This window comes from Muscardinus avellanarius, assembly GCF_963383645.1.
Source record: "Muscardinus avellanarius genome assembly, chromosome: 2".
In the NCBI taxonomy this organism is placed as follows: domain Eukaryota; kingdom Metazoa; phylum Chordata; class Mammalia; order Rodentia; family Gliridae; genus Muscardinus; species Muscardinus avellanarius.
The window spans coordinates 58,469,194-58,492,299 of NC_137787.1; the positions used below are offsets into that span (position 1 = coordinate 58,469,194).

At 38.8% G+C, this 23,106-nt stretch overlaps 1 protein-coding gene across 1 annotated transcript in view; it reads left to right on the forward strand.

Moving 5' to 3' along the window:
• PDE11A (phosphodiesterase 11A) overlaps positions 1 to 23,106 on the forward strand; it is a gene marked incomplete at both ends in the record, with an annotated part of 418,278 nt that overhangs the window by 161,081 nt on the left and 234,091 nt on the right. Inside the window, one exon of the mRNA XM_080689375.1 lies at positions 9,246 to 9,310. Coding sequence (XP_080545501.1) covers positions 9,246 to 9,310 — 65 coding nt within the window. The remainder of the gene's footprint in view (positions 1 to 9,245; positions 9,311 to 23,106) is intronic.

Consider the following 23,106-nt stretch of genomic DNA (forward strand, 5'->3'; position numbering starts at 1 on the left):
TGGCTCAGATCTCTTGCTGTGTGGTAATATTACACCAAGCCAGTGGTAGCTTGGTTGAGTGCGGGTGAAGGTGTGTTATCTTTTGCAAGGGAACACTTTTAGTCCCCAGAAGGAGCTGAAATTCTAATGTCATTGTCTGCCTTGAGACACAGGAGTGGGTCTTTGTCCCTGGAATACAGAGGCTTATGCCTTCAGTCTTGTGCCTTAGAGAAGTCTTTGCTTTTTCTACCCTTCCCTCCTCCTCTCTCTTCCCTTTTCTTTTAAACACTCAATGTCTTTCTGGATTTCTCTTTTTGTATCCTATGAATCTTTGCTCTGGGGAAGAGGTTATATGTGGGAAAGCATGAGTTTTGGCATCATTTCTACTGGCACACCATGCAACAGAGCAAAATAATATCATTTCAAGGAAAACAAAAAAAGAAAAAAATCCTTCCAAAATAAATTATCCCTATATTTTATTAGAATCATTCTCAGACACTTAAGAAGTTTTATTTTATTGCTGTGATTCTAATATGTTTAAAAAGCTAGTTATTGCAAGTGTCTGATATTTCATGGCCTCTGTACATTGGAGGGAAAAAGGGAGAAACAAATTTAAATCTAGCTGTAGGCGCTTTGATTCACCCAGACCTTAACTCAGCATTGATAGCCTGTGTCCATGGCCTTTACACCAGGCATTCAGGTGCAAACGGATCATTTACTAAGTGAATGCCACAAGTAGAAATGAGGAATGCCTTTCTGATCTTTTCTCCTGCCAAAATTAATATTTCACTCTCTTTGCTTCTCTTAAGTGATTCAGTCGATCGATTTTGAGTGGCTTTGTCAATGACATTTCCAATCGAAGTGGAAAAGCACAGAAAGAACCAAACTAAAACAATCCTTAGTTGGCTTACTACTGTCAACTTCAGGAAATTATAGTCCTTTGATGGACTATTCCCTCCGTAATGTTATTCCATCCCACGAGGCTGTCTAAGCAATTCTGATCACTTCTCTTCGTTCCTTTCCAGTTCATGTATCTACTCTAATCTCTATTTCTTTTAGTGCTTAGTAGCACTAAAAAAGCACATGTAGACATTTTATTCCTGGGCCCTAAGGCACCATCTCAGCACTAGTGCATCTCTGTATTCTGTTTATGCATCGTCCTGATGGCCAGTAGCTCTTCTGGTCCAGGGCTTGCTTGTGTTTTAAACCGTGAAGCACAGCTAGCATTGTATACCTGCTTTCTAGTGTGTTCTTAACCTCTTGGTTCTTATGTAAATAAACAACTAAACTCATGGATGATCTTCCAGAGTCCTACACCTGAGAGGAAGAGGTGGGGGCATGTGTGTGTGGGTGTCCTAGGATAGTTCTGAAAGAGCCTATAGTTTAATCCCCTCCCTCCTAAAAGGATTGTAAATATTGCTTCAAGCCTTCTCTTTCATATCACTTTCTTTCCATTTTCCTGCCTTTATGTCTTTAATTTTTCTTCTCCCTATAATAAAGCCAACCTAAATTCCACTTGACTTTTACTCCAAGTATTTTCTCTCCCCCCTTCCTTCCTTCCTTCCTTCCTACCGTTTTAGAATGAGGAATTGAACCCAGAGGCATTCTACCTCCAAGATATACCCACAGCCCTTTTATTTTTTATCCTGAAACAGGGTCTAAGGTGCTGAGGATCTCATTAAGTTGCTAAGGCCTCAAGCTTGCAATCATCCAGTCTCAGTCTCCCCAGTGCTGGGGTTACAGGCACCCCACCTGCCCAGCTTTAAATATTTTTCTAGAGTGTAAAATGGTAGATATATAAACCCCTCCTGTAATTACCCAGACAAGCACTGTTGCATACACATGCATGTACCTCCCACACACATGCACATGTATACACACTTAATATATTATATTACACATTCATATGTTAGCTCACTTTATGAGAAGTCTAATGTGCTGACTGTTGTGTTACAGAGCCACCTCTACTCACTTTATTATATTATGCATATAAGGGTACCAGTAACACCGTTCCCCTCTCCCCCTTCTTCTCTCCACCCCTCTCTCTTGTGTCGCAGCAGACCTAGCAATGATAACTACTTTCCAAAGTTGTTAGTCTCTGGAATCCTCCCCTTCCTTGTTTCTCATTTTTATACAGCCCACACTCCTGTAACTAGTCCCTTTATTGCACTTTGTTCTCTCTGGTTTCTGCTGGGAGAGACTGATTTGGCCAGCCAGTCTGGACAGTTTCCTTCCTGCTCAGCCTGGAGCATGCCTGCTCATCCTTTAGGAAACAGGTCACATGAAGACTCCTCTGTGTGCTGGTAGCATTTCGAGTATATTTCATGGTGAAATTATACATCCGTGAGCTGTTTCCCCTGTGTACTGTAATCTGTTTCAAATTCCTCAAGGATAGGGCATTTATATCCCTTGTTTTTCCAGAGCCCGTAACAGTGCCTGGTTATTTAATAAATGTTATGAGTGGATAAATGATTAGAATAAATTACTAATTGGCACGAGAAATTTATCAAGAAGAATGGCAGTGGATGATTATTTAACTCACGTCAGAAAATTTAGGGGGAAATGGTGATTAGTTGTAACAAATTTTCTTTTAGTGCCAGGAATGTCTACTTGCACTGAGTTTTTTTTTTTAAGTTGTTTATAAATTAAAAAGAACAGAGAGATACCAGTAATGAGCATTTGATAAATATCCAAATGGAAGAGTCGCCTGTCCGTGGAGATTTTCCAGAGAACAGGCAGGGGATGTTGTGTTTCTTCCACTTGGCAGGGGCTCTGCTCTCTCTGGCAGAATTGCCCGGGCTGATCAACACTGAAAGGAGCTGGAGGCACTGTCCGGTCTCCCTGACCTGTAAGCCATTTGTGATATTCCCCTTACAAGATCCTCTTTGTTAATCAGTGTGTGTATGTGAATGTATGTAATTCATGTTCATTTAGTATATGATTAATAAAATCGAATTGAATTTAGAGACTAAATTTGAAAAATTAATGAAACTAAGAATCACACAGTTGATGCAAGTCAGGAATAAAACAAAAATTCTATTTATTCTTTCTTTCACTTCTTTTCTTTCTTCTTTTTTGATACTGAGGATTGAACCTGCAACATTCCACCTCTGAACCACATCCCTAGTCCTATTTTATTTTTCATTCTGAAACAGGATCTCATTAAGTTGCTGAGGGCCTAGTTTAGTTGCTGAGGGTGGTCTTGAACCTGCAATCTTCCTGTCTCAGCCTTGCAAGTACTGGGATCCTAGGTGTGTGCCACCTCGCCCAAATTTACTTACTTACTTATTTATTATCTATTTGTGTATATGCGTGTGTGTGTGTGTGTGTGTGTGTGTGTGTGTGTGTATTGATGAGAATTGAACCCAGGACTTCATTCACACACACTAGACAGCTGCTGTACCGCTGAGTTACAGCACCTGCCCAACTATTTTTATGTTTATAATTTCTGTAATGTTACTCTATATATCCCATTAAATTATATAAACTATTTTAGTTGCTTTAGGTATTTCATTTTCTTTGTGTGTGTGTGGTACTTGGGATGGAACCCAAGGGCATTCTACCTCTGAGCTACATCCCCAGCCCTATTTTTGATTCTTCATTTTGAAACAGGGTCTCACTGAGTTGCAAAGGACCTCACTAAGTACTTGAGGGTGTCTGAATTGCGATCCTCCTGTTTCAGCCTCCCAAATGCTGGAATTACAAGTGTGCACCACCACACCTGACTCATTTTTTTAACCCTTGTATCTGACCACAAACAAATTCGTATTTTAATGCATTATACTTTCAAAATAAATTCTATTTATTTATTTATTTATTTATTTATTTATATTGGAGGCTAGACTTAGGGGCATTCTACCTCTGAGCTACTTGCTCAGCCATTTTAATTTTTAGTTTGAGATAGGGTCTTGCTAAGTTGCTAAGGGTCTTAGTAAGTTGCTGAGGCTGGCCTCAAACCTGTAATCCTTCTGTCTGAGTCTCCTAAGTACTGAGATTACAGGCATGCACTGCTATGCCTGTCTAAAATAAATTCTTTTTTTTTTTTTTTTTTTTTTGGTGGTACTGGGGTTCCTGGAAGCCCTTCTACCTCCGGGCTACACTCCCAGACCTATTTTTTACATTTTCATTTTGGAAACAGGGTCTCCTAAACCAGCGCGCGGCTGGCTTCGAACCTGCGCGATCCTCCTGTCTCTGCCTCCCAAGCGCGGGGATTACAAGCGTGCGCCACCACGCCCGGCAAAAAATAAATTCTTTTTAAAAACAAATTGTTGATGATTTGAGAAGCAGCCAAAGTCCTGCTTGCCTAGAATTTGCTATTCAGAGAAACTTTTGAGAAGGAAAGGGGCACTATTAATAATTTTCCCAGGATGATGGGCTTAATTAAAATGGGATTATCCCATGACAGCTAGGGCATATCGGTGCCCTCAGGCATACACCCAATCAAATGCCTTGGTCCCTAAAATTTTTATCATTGCAGTGCTATTTTGAATAAAAGATTATTACTACAAGAATCCCTTTCTGTATTACATACAAATATTAATGGATTAATCTACCATTTGTCTTTGACAATTTAGCAGAAATAACTAGTTAACCTGGTCCAGAAATAGTTCCAGATCAGAGGCTGACACATTTTTGGTTACAAAGGTCTATCTGGAGCCAGCTTTGGTGGTGCATGCCAGTAATCCCAGTACTTGGGAGGCTGAAACGTGAGAATCACAGACTCAAAACCAGTCTCAGCAACCTAGTGAGACCCTGTTTCAAAATAAAAAATAAAATAGGGCTGGGGGTGTATATCAGAGGTAAAATGCACTATATTATTTATAATTTATTTATAAAAAGATAACTAAATTTAATAAAATAAAGACCCATTTAGTGACTTTTTTAGGTTTTGTGGTTTGTATGGCACTAGTTGCAACTACTCAGCTCCACTGTTGCAGCAGACAGCAGCTGTCAGCAGTGCTTCCATTAGTGAGCGTGGTGCTGCTTCAAGGGCCTCATTTGTACAGCTGGTGGGCTGGATGTGCTGCTCCGGCTGTCCTCTTTTCATGCCTGCTCTGGAGGACTTCTAGGGAGGCAGGTGAGTGTAGATCTCCAGAACAATGCTCCTTCTCGGCTGTTCATCTTGCTGACCTCAACCTAACCAAGGTCCTTGTATGTTGTGCTGCTCCGAAGTGCACTCACGGTTTCCAGGGAACACTGGTGCCGAGGAGCCAGACACATTCAGCTCTCACCAAAAGTAAGTTCATGAGCGCAGGGATATTTTTTTTTCTTTCTTTTTTCCATCCACATTTGTGGCTTCAGTGCTTATCATACTGTTTGGCGCATACAGACACCCCATATATATTTGTTGTATCGGAAGACAGTCTTTCAAAGTTAAAAACCTAACTTTGCACAAATCAAATATTGATTTAATTCATTAGAGAAACAGCAGAGTGGTAAAGCTGGTTCCAAAATGGGCACAGAAAGAATACTGGCAAAAAGATTGCTAGATTTGATTTATTTTTAACATTTGTATTTACAGGTGTATATACATATATTTTTATAATGTACTTTTATTTGATGTATTTTTATAATGTGCTTTTTATAATAGTGCATTATAGTCTCACATCATAATGTAAATCATGTTGACACTTGACATATATACATGTGACACAGCATTTGGCACCCCCCCACTTTCCTATATCCACCCCCCTTCCCAATACAGAGTACTGAGATTGACAACGGTATATATGTATACCTAGTTGGTGGTAGTATTTCCATTGATGAACCTTTCTATTGCTGAGTGTGGGGCACATGCCTGTAATTCCAATACATGGGAGGCTAACACAGGAGGATTATAGGTTTGAGGCCAACCTCAGCAACTTAGTAAGGCTCTCAGAAACTTAGTAAGACCCTGTTTCAAAAGTAAAAAGTAAAATAGGGATGGGAGTATAGCTCAGAGATAGAACGCCCCTGGAATCTATCCCTAGTACTACAAAATATAATAATAAGATAATAAATAATTACTGTCATCTGGGACAATAAAATCATAACCACTGGGCTTTTCTTTGTCTATTGCACAGAAATTATTTTCTTTTCTCTTTGGATAAAATTTATTTGCATGGCTGGCTGCGAGACAAAAATAATTTGCATTGCTGTCAGTTTTTCTGAAGTTAACACCTACTCTTACAGAATATTGTAAAATATTCTAAGCAATAAGTAAGCCAAATGAAATATTCTTATTAATATTAGAGAATTTAATCTCATCTATTAGGTTATGAATTTAAAAGATATTTTCTGCTGGATTTCCAAAGGCAGAAACAATTACTAATTTGACGATAATTTGACTGATGTTATACTAAGGCAAGTGTTTTACTTCAAGTTACTATTTGTATGTGTTTATCCAAATTCAGACATACAATAGAATATTTTTAGAATTATTTTTAAGGCACAATTTATCTTTCTATTTTGGTTTTTAAGGAGTCAGGTCCACATAGTTTGCTGCTGAATTACAACCCGCTTTTGCTCTTGCTTGTGAAGGCATCAAGGAGTTGTGGGAACATTGAGGGTGAGGAACCAGACTGACCCCCAGTCCAGATCCCAAGTTTGCAACTTACCGCTTTTATGGCTTCCAGAAAACCACTCAGGCCCTCTACGCCTTAATTTCTCTTCAATAAAATGGGGATAATGTGTACCTTTTGAGTATGTCATAACCATCAACACATTCATAAAGGCAACAAAATGGCAGGATAAAGCCTAGAGAATAGTAAAAATGAAAGAATTTATCCCCTTTTAAACAAAATAATGGAAAGAAATCACAAATGATCAGAGATCAAGGTAGAGATATAGAACTAACTCAGTCTTTTAGTGTTTAGCACATCTCTACTCTGTATACATCAATGAAATGTTTCTACTTTTTATCCTATTGTTATAACTCCAAGAATTAGTTAATATATCATTTGAAGGATTAATTATTTAGTGGTAGCAAATGGTATTTTTGTGGCTTGCTAGCCTTCTGAGATCTAAGAATCTTATAGCTGGATCAAGATTTCTAAGTAACTGGTTTCTATATTTAGGTCCTCACTTAACATAGGTATTCCAGTTACTTTCACTGTGTAATGAGTAAGCCCCAAATTTAGAGGCTTAAACCAATTGGTTATTCTGCTCACAGATCAATGGATAAGAATATGGAGAGGGCACAGCAGGAATGGCATATCTCTTTTCAGGATATCTGAGGCCACAATTAGAAAACCTTGAAGGCTGGAGCTGACTTAAAGGTTGGGAGCACGGATTATCTGAAAGTTGCTTAGGCTCCTGGGCTAGGATAACTTAAAGACCAGGACTGCGGACCAGAGCACCTACATATGGCCGCTTTACATGGTCTGGCTCCCTTTCAGCATAGAGGACTCAGGGAAGCTGAACTTATATGGTGACTCAAGTATCCAGGCACAAGAATTCCATCAGACAAGGAAGAAGCTGCACTGATTGAATGACCACCTGGAAGGGCATTTCACATCTCCTCCACATACTCTATTGTTTCAAGCAACCAGAAGGTTTTCACATTCAAGAAGAGGGGACACAGACCCTACCACTCAGTAAAAAGGTGGCAGGGTCACATTGTAGAGAAGAATGTGGAAAAGGTAATAATAAGATAATCATTAAGATATTCTATTTAGGAAAATAAAATTTGAACAACTACTGAAATTTTGCAGTGACTTAATTCACCTAACACTAAAAAATCAAACATTTTATGTGGTTGTCATGTGTATTTCCTTGCATTTGAGCTATTGTCACTCCCTACATTCAGGTATTGACACATAGTTGTTTCTGCGATGGGTCTTTCTTTTCTTTTTCCTTTTTCCCAGTGTTACATTGTCCTAGCTTGGGTTCATTATCTCACTGATAAAGCTATTCTTAATATTAACCTAGTCCATTTCCAAATCATTTTTTCAACCAATCCTTTATAAGGATTTCCCAATGATTTCTTAAAAGTGGTTATATTTATTTATTTATTTATTTATTTATTTATTTATTTATTTATTTATTGGTGGTACTGGGGATAGAACCCTTCTACCTCCAGGCTATACTCCCAGACCTATTTTTATATTTTTTATTTGTAAACAGGCTCTCTTAAGCCAGCAAGGCTGGCTTCATTGAACCAGCTTGATCCTCCTGTCTCTGCCTTCCAAGCAGGGGAATTACAAGCATGTGCCACCATGCCCGGCAAAAGTGGTTATTTTAAATGGCCTTTGAATCATGATGGCATCTGGCTAGGGAAGATATAAATATCAACCTTGGAAGAATCCAGCAATATTGAAATGGACTCCTTCTGGCATGGGGGCATGTTTTTCTATCATATAATATCTTTTGTCAAAGGGGGGCCATGGTGCCTTTCCCACTCAACATTTGAAGTGTTGTTGAGAGAGCTCGCCCTTCAGGGTCACACAGACTTTCTTTAATCTCAGTTTCTCATTTTTTCATTGGTACAATATAATTATACATCATGTTGCTCATTTAATTTTGTAAACATGAGCATGCTTCTTAAATATTATAGGTTATTTTGCTTATCTATATACTCAAGATAAAAGTCCCTACTTTATGGAGTTAAAGAAATCAAACAAACAAAGAAGCTTTGGGTATATAGTGTGACTTATAGTAAGAACACAATAGGAGCTAATAATAAAAATACCATGTTGATATTTTCTGTGCTCATAAATTACCTCTCCGCATAGTAGATCTTGGTCAGGCTCTTGTACGGGGCATGCTGGTTTTACTGAGCGGGTCAGGGAGAAAGTGCCCACACTAGGAATGATCATTGAAGAAGGTGGCTTCCTCTTCTTTACTCTTTGAGTCGTGGCACCAAGAAGTTCACCGGAGATCCATGATGAATCTAGAAAGGTAACTTTTGGAGCCTGGGGTTGACAAAAGACATACTTTTTCAGGGGCATTTTGTTTCTACTTGTTCTCCATGGATAGTGATTGGGTTGTTAAAAGGACAGTAAAGAGAAAAGTTTCCAGATGAGATGTCCCTTTGCCTGACCATTACAGTTTGTTTTAAAATATATACAGGTTTAGTAACATGTATTAACATTTTGGCAATGCTATGGAAAGTAAAATACAAAATGTAGCCTAGAATTTTCCTCTCTTGGGATCACGCTACTTAAAATCTCTCTTTAATCCCCAATTATTGTAGTGGCCATAATAAAGATGAAAAGTGTTTTTTAACATCATTTTAAGCTGTAAGAAAGCTTTAATTGACCTGGATTTGCTCTCTTTTTGTGTGGCAGGTGGTGAAGTTTACCAAATCCTTTGAATTGATGTCTCCAAAGTGCAGTGCGGATGCTGAGAGCAGGTAGGGCTCCTGGGGCTTATGTTGGCCTTTTGATGCTCTTTGGTTCTTGGTGTTAGCAATGTGGCATAATTCTTTAAGGACAGGAGTTGTTCTTTCTCTTTATCACCAAATATCATTCTTCTGTATTTCAGGGCATAAATAAAAACTATAGCTGAATAATGAAAGTATATAAATCTAGTTTGCAATCATTTGGTAAGACTAAATATTTGTGCTTATAATATGATTTAAATGTTTTTAGATTTTAGTCCCCTTTTCCCCCAAAACCTTGCAATGATCTGAGATAAAAATTAAAGGATTCTTCTGATTTCTGTACTTAGAATCCAAGTTCTTTATGAAAGCTAATATGGAGTAGCTATGGAGCAAATCTGTTTTATTTTTTAAGGCACTAGTTTCAATTTCTCTTTGCAGCAAACATTTAACTGAAACTTCTAATAAATGAAGTTTATTTTGGGTATTTCTAATCATGAAGAAAGTCTTAACTTTCTGCTTTATTCTGGTCCTTTATTTCTCTCTCTCCTTCTTCTTGTTTATATTGCTTATATTTTTCCAATACACCCCTTTGAAAAAAAAGTCAGAGTTTCCAGTGTTTGCTATTTGTCTCTGTTGACATCTTTGAGACTACAACAGTAAAAGTGTGCATTGGGGATGACAAGTGAGTATTTCTTAGCTTTGTACATCCCTGAATGATAGCCCGGCTGTGACAAAAATTGGTTCGTTTTAGTTTGGTCACCTCTAAGGGTAGAAAAATAGTGAAACAGACCAAAACACAAAAATCTGGGGAAAAATAGGCTTAAGTGCCCAGAACAGTATAAGAATGAGGATGAGGATGATACTGACAGCAGTATCAACGGTGTAAGCAGCTTCCATTCATTGAGTGCCAAATGTGGCAGATGGTATGTGTTTTATATGGACTCAATTCCCAAAACAAACTCTTGAAGATATTGATACCCTACACAACTGAGGAGAAAACCAAGGTTCAGCAGGTTTGACTAGCTCACGGGCCAGCATTCAGCAAGCAGTAGCACCAAATCCAAGGCCAAGATTACGTCTTCTAACCACTGAGCTCTGAGCTCTTTGCTACAAATAATTTAAAATACAATAACTGATCCCCAAATAGTGAATATCTCCTATGTTAATACTTCTCAAATCTTGTATAGTAATCAGAATCAAGCTCTGAGAATTTCGTATAAACTAAATTTTCAATTCACACGGAGAGATTCTGAGTTTACCTATTAAAAGTAAAGTCCTAAAGATCTACATATTCAGAAGGCTTTCTAGGTAATGCCTGTTTCAAGATGGGACATTCAAGGGTAATTTTATATTTTATATTGCCTTTAATTTAAGAAAATAGAAACCAGTTAAAATTGATATTCTACTTAGTTACTTTACTTTTCGTCAAGCCTATGAAATTTAAGAGGCCTCTGCTACATACTGCGTAAGTTCATTGTACAGCATTCATAACAAGTCAAAATGATAGGAACAGAGTGTAGACCAGTAGGTGTGGGGAGCTGGAGAAAGTGTGGTTGACTACAAAGGGTGCAAGGGAGTTTGGATTGTGAAAACTCTTCTATTCCTTTCTAGAGATGGCAGTTATAGAATATATTTGTTAAGGCAGAATTCTAACTTTATTTTTTTGGTGGTACTGGGGTTCCTGGAAGCCCTTCTACCTCCGGGCTACACTCCCAGTCCTATTTTTACATTTTTAAAATTTGGAAACAGGGTCTCCTAAGCCAGGGCACATGGCTGGCTTTGGACTGCACGATCCTCCTGTCTCTGCCTCCCAAGCACGGGGATTACAAGCGTGCGCCACCACGCCCAGCTCTCTAACTTGTTTTTTAAGAATGAATTTTACTGTATATAAATTATACCTTAAATGAGAAAAAGAGATCTTATATAAGATATTTCTATGCATAAAAATGTATGTATATAATGTCAGCTAATCTGTACCCAGGAAAGACATTTAGGTGTAAAGAGTTACTAGCAGTATACTGGTATACTCAGAATTATTTCTACATAAAATATTATAAATAACAAGACATGTACTAGATAAAATATCTAATTATGCTAATTTATTTATCTAATCAAACTTCATATGTTATATTTTATATATGGGGGGAGCTTTACGGAGTTCTTAAAACACAATCTTTGAAATCCTAATGCTTCAATATTGTTACTTTTTATCCTGTCAAACATGTTCTTATGGTCACTTCAGAGTTAAATATTTCTGGTCCTTTGATTATTCTTAATGTTGAAAGAGCTTCGATGTCAAAATGAAACGACCTAAGGCCCAGACTGCCCTTGGAAAACTTTCTGATAATAAAAAGAAGGAAAGAAAGGTCAGGTTTTCTTTAAAGAGACATTTGAAAAGTGTCTTTGAACTTTGACTTTATGAGATAGTCCTCTTCATCATCCTATTTATGGCTTTTAAATTAATGGAGAATGTTCATTTATCCCAGAAGACCTTTCCTTCATTGTACAGTAATTTTCCTCTTGTAGATGTAGGTTCCTCCAGTCATTTATTGGGAGTTAAATGAATAAAGGCAAGTGACCCTTACATCTGCTTCGCAGATTGGCATGGAAGGGATGTTGAAGCAGGCTGAGTCCACAAATCACAGCCTGCTCTTGACATGTTGTGAATCTTTCCTTTAACCTTTCATCATTTAATATCCCTGCTATAGATAACTCCCATTAAGTATATCAATCCTCTGAACATCATTCAAAGATAGATAGTATCATTGTTTAAAGATAATTTCTATGGTTTCCTGCATCAATATATCAGGGTGCTGTTTCTGTTCTGATGAGCTCTGGTTTGAGGCTTGCTGATTTTTATAGAGAGTCCTTGAAGTTTTTTGGTTTTTTTTTTAGATCAATTTTATTGCTGACTCCTCAGTTCTGCTTAGTGTCTTATGCAGCCAAGTCCTTTGTCATAGGTGATCTATTGTTGTTCTTCATAAAATGAATGCCAACCAACTCAAGAGTTGGAAATGACTTGTCCCATCCCTCTGCGTGAGATGTGTACCTCCTTGGGGACAACCTTCTAGTGATAAAATTTCTCCATGTGTCATGATGGGTTTCCTCTGTTGATAAGGAGTTCTAACTGTGAGAAAGGCATTTTATGCTGGATTATATTCCTGTAACTACTTCCTATTTTTAAAAATTTGTCCATTGGGGAGAGTTATTCCTTCATTGAACAGCCATATGCTGAGTACCTTCACAGTGTTGGGTATTGTGCTAGGTGGTGAGTTGTATTTTATCTTCTGGTTTTAAAGCAGCAGTCTTTGTCTTAGTGATCTCATGGCAAAAAAAAAAATAGTGATGAGAGTAGATTTAGAAATATAATATAAGCTGGGCATGGTGGCACATAACTATAATCCCAGTACTTGGGAGGCACAGATAGGAAGATCACAGGCTCAAAGCCAGCCTCCACAATTTACTGAGGCCCTCAGCAACTTAATGAGATCCTATTTCAAAATAAAAAATAAATAGGGTTGGGGGTGTAGCTCAGAGGTAGATCACCCTTGGGTTCAATCCCTAATTATGCGCACACACACATGTCTGCCTGCCTCTCTCTCTCTCTCTCTCTCTCTCTCTCTCTCTCTCTCTCTCTCTCTCTCTCTCGAGCTCCAGACTATGGCTATAAAATAGAGTTATTAAATAGTCATTACATAGTGCTATTAAAATAGTTTCATATTATACTTGACTGCTCAGTTATTTCTAATTTGTAGTGTAGGCTCTCAGTCCCTCGTCGAGGCCATTCTTGGAGTATTTCAAGCAGCTTCTAAGGTTTTTGAACCAATTTTATTGCTCAATAATTGTTTTTTTCTAAGCACTCATTCATAAATCCTTTCCCTCTATACATAACAAATCAGAACCTGCTGGGTATGGGCTTCCTTGTCCACTACAGAATTTCTCCTGGTCCTGTCTTAGATACACTGCTGACCTTCCTAAACCTGAGGATACTGAATAATTTGAGCAGATATGGGGAAACCCTGTCATAGTCTGTTGCACCGGGTGTGGTGATGCACACCTGTAATCCCAGTACTTAGGAGACTGAGAGAGAAGGATCACAATTCAAGAACAGTCTCAGTAACAGAGCAAGAATCTGCAACATAGTGAGACCCTGTTTCAAAACAAAAATTAAAAAGTGCTGGGGGCGTAGCTCTGAGATAGACTGTCCCTGGTTTAAATCCCCAGGAAGACATTGTCGTTGTTAGCAGCAGCAGCAGCAGCAGCAGCAGCAGCAGCAGCAGCAGCAGCAGCAGCAGCAGCAGCAGCAGCCAGGCCGGGTTCAGTGGCACACACCTGTAATTCCAGTACTTAGGAGGCTGAGAAAAGAGGATTGCAGGTTGAAGCCTAGCCTTAGCAACTTAGTAAGACCCTGTTTAAAAAATAAAAAGCCTCCAAGTGTTTGGAGGTAGAATGACCCTTGGTTCAATCCTGGCACCAAAATAAATAAATATAAAAATAAATCAACTATTGGTCAGTAATGTGGAAGGAGGACTGGAGGAATGGCAAACCAAGGTCATCAAGGATTAAATCTCCTGCCTCAGCCATGTGGCAATGCTTTGGTCCTGGAAGACTGCCAGGGATCTACTGTCCTCTGATTTTTCACATCAATAACTGCTATTTTGTGATTGTTCTTCCTAGTTCTGTCTCCAGATGCCTCCCTACCATTTTTAGTCTCCCCTGGATATGCTCCAGCTTGCCAGAGTCCTTCTTAAAATGGTGCTTCCAAGAATAGAACATGATAATCAGGACATCTGAGAAAGAGGCATGTACCTCTTGTTCAGAATATAATACTGTTAGCACATTGAGTATTCACTATGACCTTGTGTTGTCAACGTGGACTTTTGAGAAAAAAATCGTTGCAATCTTGCCCAATCTATCCAGGTTTCTTTTTTCCCTCGCCTCACTTCAAAGAAGCCTAGCTTAAGAGTATTCAGTGAAAATCTAAACTTTCTTGGATCTCTTGTTCAAACTTTGATAAACCCTTTTTCTATCCTCAATAGGAGTGAGTTGTGTGTATAATGATATGTTCTCAGAAAGGGAAAGGAACATGTATGAAAACGTCAATAAGTAAGCTGGGCTTGGTGGTGCACACTAGTAATCCCGGCATTTGGGAGGCTGAGACAGGAGGATCATGGTTTCCAGACAGCCTCAGCTACTTAGGCCCTTTGCAATTCAGTGAGACCCTGTTTCAAAATAAAAAAAATAAAAGCTAGGGCTGGGGTGTATCTCAGAAGTAGAATGGCTCTAGGTTCCATCCCCAGTACCACAAAATAATAAATAAATATTTAGGACTGGGGTGTAAGAGGTAGAATGTATCTGGGTTCCACCCATCTCAAGTACCATACAGATACAAACAGAAAGAGAAAGAAGAAATGAGAGAGAGAGAGAGAGAGAGAGAGAGAGAGAGAGAGAGAGAGAGAAGAAGAAGAAGAAGAAGAAGAAGAAGAAGAAGAAGAAGAAGGAGGAGGAGGAGGAGGAGGAGGAGGAGGAGGAGGAGGAGGAGGAGGAGGAGGAGAAGGAGGAGGAGGAGGAGAAGGAAGGAAGGAAGGAAGGAAGGAAGGAAGGAAGGAAGGAAGGAAGGAAGGAATAGGTGAGTAAAATCTTTAAGGACCCAGGGGGCTGAGAGCATGAGTTAGAGCAGAAACTTGTGGGGGAGACATGGGTGGTAAATTCCAGGGAGGGCAGGTAAAGGATCTGTACATGCTGTATGTGGTGTTCAGTTGTAAATTCCTCTGCCTGCTTTGTCCTTTGCACAATCTTCAGCTTGCTGTAATCTTTTGCTGCAGGTAGCTCCGTTGTTTAGTAGAAAGGTTTTTCTGTGCAGCTGCTTCAATGGCTCTGATGTCACCAAATCCAAATCTCACATTTGTATAGGTCTCTCTCCAAGAAGAGAGAGACAGAAAAAAATTGGACATTCTTTATGACTTAAGAAACATTTAACAATATAAATCTGTTTAAGTGTTACTTCGGAAAAATGCAGTGGATTGAATAGATTTTCTTCCTCCACCCCCCAGTGAGAACTTCACATTCACACCAGTCCTCTGAATGGGACTTCATGTGGTAATAAGGTCTTTGCAATTGAGGAACTTGAGACTCAATAAGGGTAGATCTAGGCTGCATGGTAAATCCAATAACTGCCATCCTTGTAAGAAGAGAGAGGCAGAGGGCCATGTGAAGACAGAAGTGAGGTATCTATAAGCCCAGGAGCCCCCAGAGTTGTGAGAGAATGTGTCCATTGTTTGTTTTGCAGTACTGGAGGTTGAACCCAGAAGCATTCTACCTCTGAACTACACCCCCGGCCCTATTTTTGTATTCCTTATTTCTAAAACAGGGTCTCACTAAGTTGCAGAAGGCCTCACTACATAGCTGAGACTGTCTGCAAACCTGCAATCCTCCTGTCTCAGCCTCCCAAGTACTAGGATCACAAGCGTGCGCCACCACACCCAGCAGTTTCCATTGTTTTAAGCCACCACGTTTGTAGCAATGTGTCAAGGCAGCCCCGAGAGACTATTATCGTTATAATAGTTCTTTATTTCATTACAGATGAAGGTTTACTTTCTTTTTTATTTCAAATACAGAATTACGTTCTCAGAGTTTCCCTGTCATGAGTGGTGATGATTCCTCTCATTTATTTAGAGAGACATCACTCTTAGCACAAAATAATCTTTATATTTTAGAGCAATAAGAAATTGGAACAGAGACTCCATTTCCAAAATGAATACTCTAGCACTAGTTGGAGAAACAGGTGGAAAGAAAAGAAGTCAGCTTGAAAGCACAGTTAACAATAATAATAATAAAATACTACAGCACTACAGTGGTGCTTTTGCTGAGTGCTAAGTGTCTTGCTAAGTACTGTAGCAAAATTATCTCTTTTATTTCCAAATTACAGAAAAGGTTAAGAAACTGTGTCGAGGGCCACACAACAAGTGACAGAGGCAGTGTTTGAAACTCAAGCAGCCCAACCCTGGCACTCATCCTCTCAGACATTCCTTGTGTTATTTGTGAGTCAATCCAATAGGAAACTACTAGCATCTCAAAGCATAATGCCTGGCACTTACTGAGTCCTCATGTCTGAGTGATTTGAAAACACTCTTCTCCCCATGTTGAACAAACTGACAGCTGGAGTAGTGACTTAATCCCACCGCTGTCCCGGGGGCAGTTGTCACACAGCTGCTGTCTGTATGAAGTCTGCCCCAGCTGCTTGTCACCTCAGTTGCCGTCACCTCCATCACGTTTTCACCGTTGGCCATACCTACCCTGGGTTTAAATGCTGACTAATAACTTTCAACAAGATTACACTATACTACAAATCTGATATTGCAATAAAAAGTTGTAGTTTTGTATAAAAATATGGAAATAAGAAGTGAAGGGGTACATCTGATGTCAGTGATGAAAATATCGGTTGTTGGAAACCTGGCCCCGGTGCTCTGTGTACTTGAGAAGCATCAATCATGGAAGAAACAAGGAGATGAAATGATACTGTTTTGTTGCCGAAATAAAGACAAAAGGATTACCTGGCACATGCCAAATTACGCAACTAATGGCAAGAGAAACTGCCAAAGCAGCTTCAAAACAATAAAAAGAGGGCATAACCAAATTTATGCCTGTTTCAGGACTATTATTAAAGTGTGGAATATCAATTTGTTAAAAATTTCCAACTGATGGGGAGCTGCTTAATTTTCAGCGACAAGTGACTCTATTGAGGAAAAAAGGAAACTATAAATTTAGTTAAAGGAAAGGCTGAGAAATTCTGTGTCCTTTGGCATGCCCATCAATGCCAAGAGTGCTAAAACAATTAACATCAAAAACAAAGACCACAAAAGATGGCATTATGTCACGATGCCATGCAAACTGTCAGATCTTCAAAATGTACCACTATGTTAATTTTGTGTGTGTGTGTGGGGGGGGGTTCTGGGGATGGAACCCAGGGGCATTCAACCCCTGACCTACACCCCAGTCCTATTTTTTATTCTTTATTTTGAAACAGGGTCTCACTAAGTTGCAGAGGGCCTCACTAAGTACTGAGGCTGTCCATGAACCATGATCCTCTGGTCTCAGCCTCCCAAATGCTGGAATTACAAGCGTGCACCACCACACCTGGCTCACTATGTTAAATTTTAAACAACAAAATCAAACTAAGTATGGTGGGCAGAATTTTGGCCTCCAGTTCCTTCATTTCTTGTCACACATCCATGTTATATGATGTAGCCAAAGCAACTTTACTGATATAATTGAGATTACAAAATTGAGATTACAATCAATTAATGTTAAAATATATTATATTGGATTCTCTACTTACACCTAGAAAACGAACCTTTCTCCAAGTTTGAGACCGAAAAATAAGTCAGAGAGACAAAGGAGGGAAGTCAGAGACCTAAAGCATGAGCAGATTTGATACACATAGCTGACTTAAATAGAAAGGGCATCCTGTGAGAAGGCCCCCCTTCAGTCTTTCTAGAAGTCGAGAAACTGAATCTTGCCAACAACCTAAGTGAGCTTGATTATTCCTCAGAGTGTCTAAAAAGGCAGGAAGCTGAGTCAACTCTTTGATCTTGGCCTTGTGAGGTCCCGAGCAGCAAATCTAGCCATGCTATGATGAACTTCCGGCACTCAGATAATACATGGGTGTTACTTTAAGCTGCTCTATCTGTAGTCATTTCTTACACAGAAATAAAAAATAAAAGCACTATTAGTGTATGAGTTTAAGTGGAATCTTATATACAAATGAGATTGGACTCAAATATGTTATTTTACAACACACACACACACACCAAAGAATGACAGCTGAGCTGATGAATGACTGGTTTATAGCCATGTGGAAAAGATGACCAAGACCTCTGCATAACTTTCTGAGTTATTTGGTTTCAGTGCAGATTTTTAGACATGTATCTGTAGTTATAGAATTGCTGGTGGCATTACTGGACAACAGCAATCCCTTAAAATTCAGCAACAGACCAAGAAAGGAATACTTGAAGAAGGTATCATGAGTTTAGTTTCCTCCAAACCATTTTAGTGACATCTCCTACTAAGCTCAATAGAATGACAGCATCCAGTCTTAAGAAAGGATGCCAACTGCTTGGGGGTGGGGAAGCCCTGGTGATGGCCACCAGGTTGTTTTTGTTTGTTTGTTTGTTTTTTGTTTTGATGATACTGGGGTTCCTGGAAACCCTTCTATCTCCGGGCTACACTCCCAGACCTATTTTTTTTATTTTTTTATTTGGAAACAGGGTGTCTTAAGCCAACTCGGCTGGCTTTGAACCTTCGCGATCCTCCTGTCTCCGCCTCCCAAGCGCGGGGATTACAAGCGTGCGCCACCACGCCCGGCCACCAGGTTGTTTTAAGAAAGGCTGTCTTCAATATCCTGATCACTTAGAGTATCATGGGGGAAGGGTTAATATCTCAGCTCAGGATGGGCAGGGTCTTTGGCTAATGTGTCAGAAAAGAATTTCTGCAGGCACTAATCAGAGATATTGACAGAGGTTTATTTGGGACAGTAGGAAATACATACTGAAGGGAAAATTCAGTCTATCTCAAGGGGAAAGAAGCCTTTTGGGGATTTAGGGCTCTTCTTTTATAGGGAGCATTCATGAGGAGTGGGCAAAAGAAGGTATGTGAGGATGACCTCTGTCTAGTCGTCTCAAGGTAGTTTCTGATAGTTAAATGGTATGGTCATCTTTAGGGTCCACAGGCTGAGAAGGCTTCTATTATCTAACCAATAAATAAACTGGAGAGTTCCCTAAATCATGGGTTTCTCAAGATATCATATATGTCTTGTTAACATTACTCAAAGCAATTACTGTTTCTTTTGGTTAATCCTAATGTATAGAGATTTCTCAGGAATTTGAGAGAGGCAGGCCTGGGAAAGAGAAATGGTTTGGGGCATAAAGATTGAGGCACTTTAGCACCAGGTTCTTATATTTTACTTTTTCTTCCTGTCTGTCTCCTTTTTGCCTTTTTATTTCTTTTGTCCTATATCAAGAGGATATCTCAACAATGATGACTCTGAATTAAAAAGTGATTTGGAAGAATAACACTTTGAAGAAATTTTAGGAATGCCCAATTTCATTTGCTTGTGATTTTCTCCATCTATATAATCAACTTTGCTTTCAAATTCTCTTCAAGAGTAATACATGAGAGACTGGTAAGATGATGGAATAGAACTAGACAGCAAATCTTGGCTCCTCTGCAATTTGGAATTTGAGCAGTGACAGGACAGCTGTTCAGAGGTGGGTGACAGAAGGAATCCACTGAGACACAGTACTGGATAGTCATAGACTTGGAGAGGCTTGGAAATTCTGGTTACTGGAACAGAAAAAAGGAAAGAGTTCATTAACCTCTAACCCTGATCAGGGTGATTCGGGGGTGGGGAGGGGTAACAAAGGGAAAAAGAGGGAGAAACAAAGCTGACAAGCTTACTTTGGAAACAAAGATAGAAAAAACATCAGACTGAGTTATGTTTGATAAGACTGGCAAAGCCATTTGCTGAAAGAGAAGTGCACAGCATATTATCTCAGATTTCTGGTAGAAAACTGGTGGGCAACTATTTTGTAGATACCATGCCTAAATATGCTAGGCTGGAAGGAATTAAATCTGTAGAGCTTCATCAAACCTATAGATGGCAGCAAATGCAAATTCGATGCAATCACCATCAAAATGCCAATGATAGCCTTCACAGGACTAGAAAGAACAGTCCTAAAATTCATACAGAAGACAAAAGACCCAGAACAGCCAAAACAATCTTGCACAAAAAAGCAATGCTAGAGGCATCACAATACCCAATTTCAAATTATACTAGAAAGCTAAGCAATAAAAACAGCATGGTGCTGACATACAGACAGTAGGCAAATAGAATAGAAGGGAAGATACAAGGACCAACCACAAAGATGCATGGCCATATGACCCTTGAGAAATGTGCTCAAAGCATACACTGGAGAGAAGACAGACTTTTAAACAATAGTGCTGGGAAAACTGGCTATCGACATGTAGAAGAATGAAACGAGATTCCTGTCTCTCACCCTGCAAAAGGGTTAACTCAAAAAATGGATCAAAGACCTAGAAATTAAACCAGAAATCTTGCAACTGCTAGAAGAAGACATAACAGAACAGTCTAACATATTCTTCAATTGGACTTCTTTAGCTTGGGAAATAATACCAAGAATCAACAAATGAGATGGCATCAAATTAAAAAGCTTCTACACGGCAAAGGGAACAATAAAGAGCCTGAAGAGAGAGCCTACAGAATGGGAGACAATTTTTGCCAGCTACTCTTCTGACAAAGTATTTATATTTGAATGTATAAAGAACTTTAAAAACTGAACATCAAATATTAAATAACCCAATCAATAAATGGGTTAATGAATTAAACAGACTCTTTTCAAAAGAAGCAAAAAGGTCCAACAAATATATGAAAAAATATTCAACATCTATAGCCATCAGAGAAATGCAAATCAAGACTACAATGAGATTTCACCTCACCCCAATTAAAATGTCAGTTGTCAAAAACACAGAGAACAAGAGATGCTGGTAAAGATTCAAGAAAAAAGACTTTTAAACACTGTTGGATAGTGTAAATTAATACAGCTACTATGAAAGTCAGTAAGAGAAGGTTCCTCAAAAACCTAGGAATGGAATTACCATATAATCCAGCTATACCACCCCTCAGTATTTATCCAAAAGAATCAACTTTATCATATTATCGTGATGCATGATACCCATATTTGTAGCAGCACAATTCACAATAGCCAAGTTATAGAACCAGCCTGGATGTCCGTGAATAGATGAATAGATAAAGAAAATGTGGTATATACATATAATGAAGTTTTACTCAGCCATAAAAGAATGAAATTATATATTTATAGAAAAATGGATGGAATTGAAAGCATTATTAAGTAAAATAAGCCCAATTCAGAAAGACAAGTTCTATACATTTTTTCTCCTAGGTAGAAGCTAGAGATAAAAAAGGAAAAAGTGATCTCATGAAGCTAGAAGGGAGAATAATAAAGCAAAGGAAGGGAATTATGGTTAAGAAGGAAAGAAATGGAAGGGTTCTGGGGGATTAAATTATTGAATTATGTTTTGTACATGTGGGAATCCAATGAAATCCATTATTCTGTATAATTATTTTGTACCAATAAAAGTTATTTTTAAAAATAGTAAATGATAAAACTTATCTAAAAGACTTTAAAAATATGATTGTGATATTTAAGTAATAAGAACCCATTATCTCATAGTAGTATTTTTTCTCTTAGTGTTTTAAAAATAATAATGCAATACTTTTTTTAAATAAAAACTGCATCTTGCAAGTGATAATACAGATTAAATTAAGTGATATGAATCTACCACACTTTGTTTTTTCTGTGGCTTTTCAACCCCCTAGCTCATCCATATCTACTCCAAAGAGTACATATACCTCAACTTTGAGAAGCACTTTAAAGAGTTCAAGGTTTCTTTCAGTTTTAAAATGGGACTGCCCTCCAATTCTTTTCTTTTCTTTTCTTTTTTATTTTATTGGTGCACTGTCATCATACACCTTAATGGGGTATAAGATGGTAGAGGCACATATACACACATCACTCATTTAGCCCTTATCCAATTCCCACCCTACTTTCTCCCTTCTCCCTCCTTCTCATATTTGGCTTAATGAATATGCCCTAAGGACTGCCTGCTAATCTGTGCCTCTGCCGTGTCCAACAGCAGATTCTACCTCTACCTTCACCAGGGTGAACAGCAAAGTCTCAGACCCTGCAAGTCTATTGATTCTATCACTTGCTGCATGAGTCTCTGTCATTGTGCAAGGCAGTCCCCCACAGAAATGGCTGGTTCACTTATGGTGTTGTTGACCTCTGCTCTGGATTTCTAAAGGATGTGCTGAGCTCAGCTGTCAGTGCCATAGGTGTGACCTGGCTCCCTCCCTTGCGGTACTCAGTTGGCAGGGAATGTTCTGTTGGAAGCTTGGATCTAAGGGGTGGAGATGAACATGTTCAATCAGCTATGCTCTCTGTTGCAGGATCTCTTAGGAGAGGTTATAATTATTATTATTGTTGTTGTTGTTGTTATTTTGTGGTACAGGGGATGGAAATCAGTGTGTTTTAACTCTGGGCTCTGTCCCCAGCCCTGTTTTATTTTTATATCTGGATACAGGGTCTTGCTAGTTGCTGAGAGTCTCACTAAGTTGCTGAGGCTAGCTTTAAACCTGCGATCCTCCTGTCTCAGCTTCCCAAGTATTGGGATTACAGGCATGAGCGGTCATACAAGACTTCTTAGGAGAGGTTATGAATGGGGCATCTTAATGACCACTTAGTGGTCTGCCCAACAAATATCACTTGATTTAATTAAACAAATGATTTTCTTTGTTATTCTGACTTGGCAGCTGAATTATCTTCTTTGTAAATTATTATCTTAAAATTTTTTTCTTTGAGATATATAATTCACATGCCACATGATCATTCTTTTAAGGTGTTAAATCCAGTAGTTTTTAGTACAGTCACAATGTCGTGCAGCCATGCCAATGTCTTTTTTCAGAGCATGTTTTTTTATCCCAAAGAGCCTATTCTCATTAAGAGTCACACCCATCACTCCCTCCTTCCAGGCCTTGGCAACTACTAATCTACTTTCTGTACCACTACCACAACAGGCAAGGAATCAGCATTATTAACTGATAGTGGGTAAACAAAACCACCTCTTTTTTTTGTTTCTTTTTTAGTCAGGGTTTGCTCCTTGCCCTGACTGGCCTTAAACATGTGATCCTCCTGTCTCAGCCTTCTGAGTGAGTAGCTGGGATTACAGGT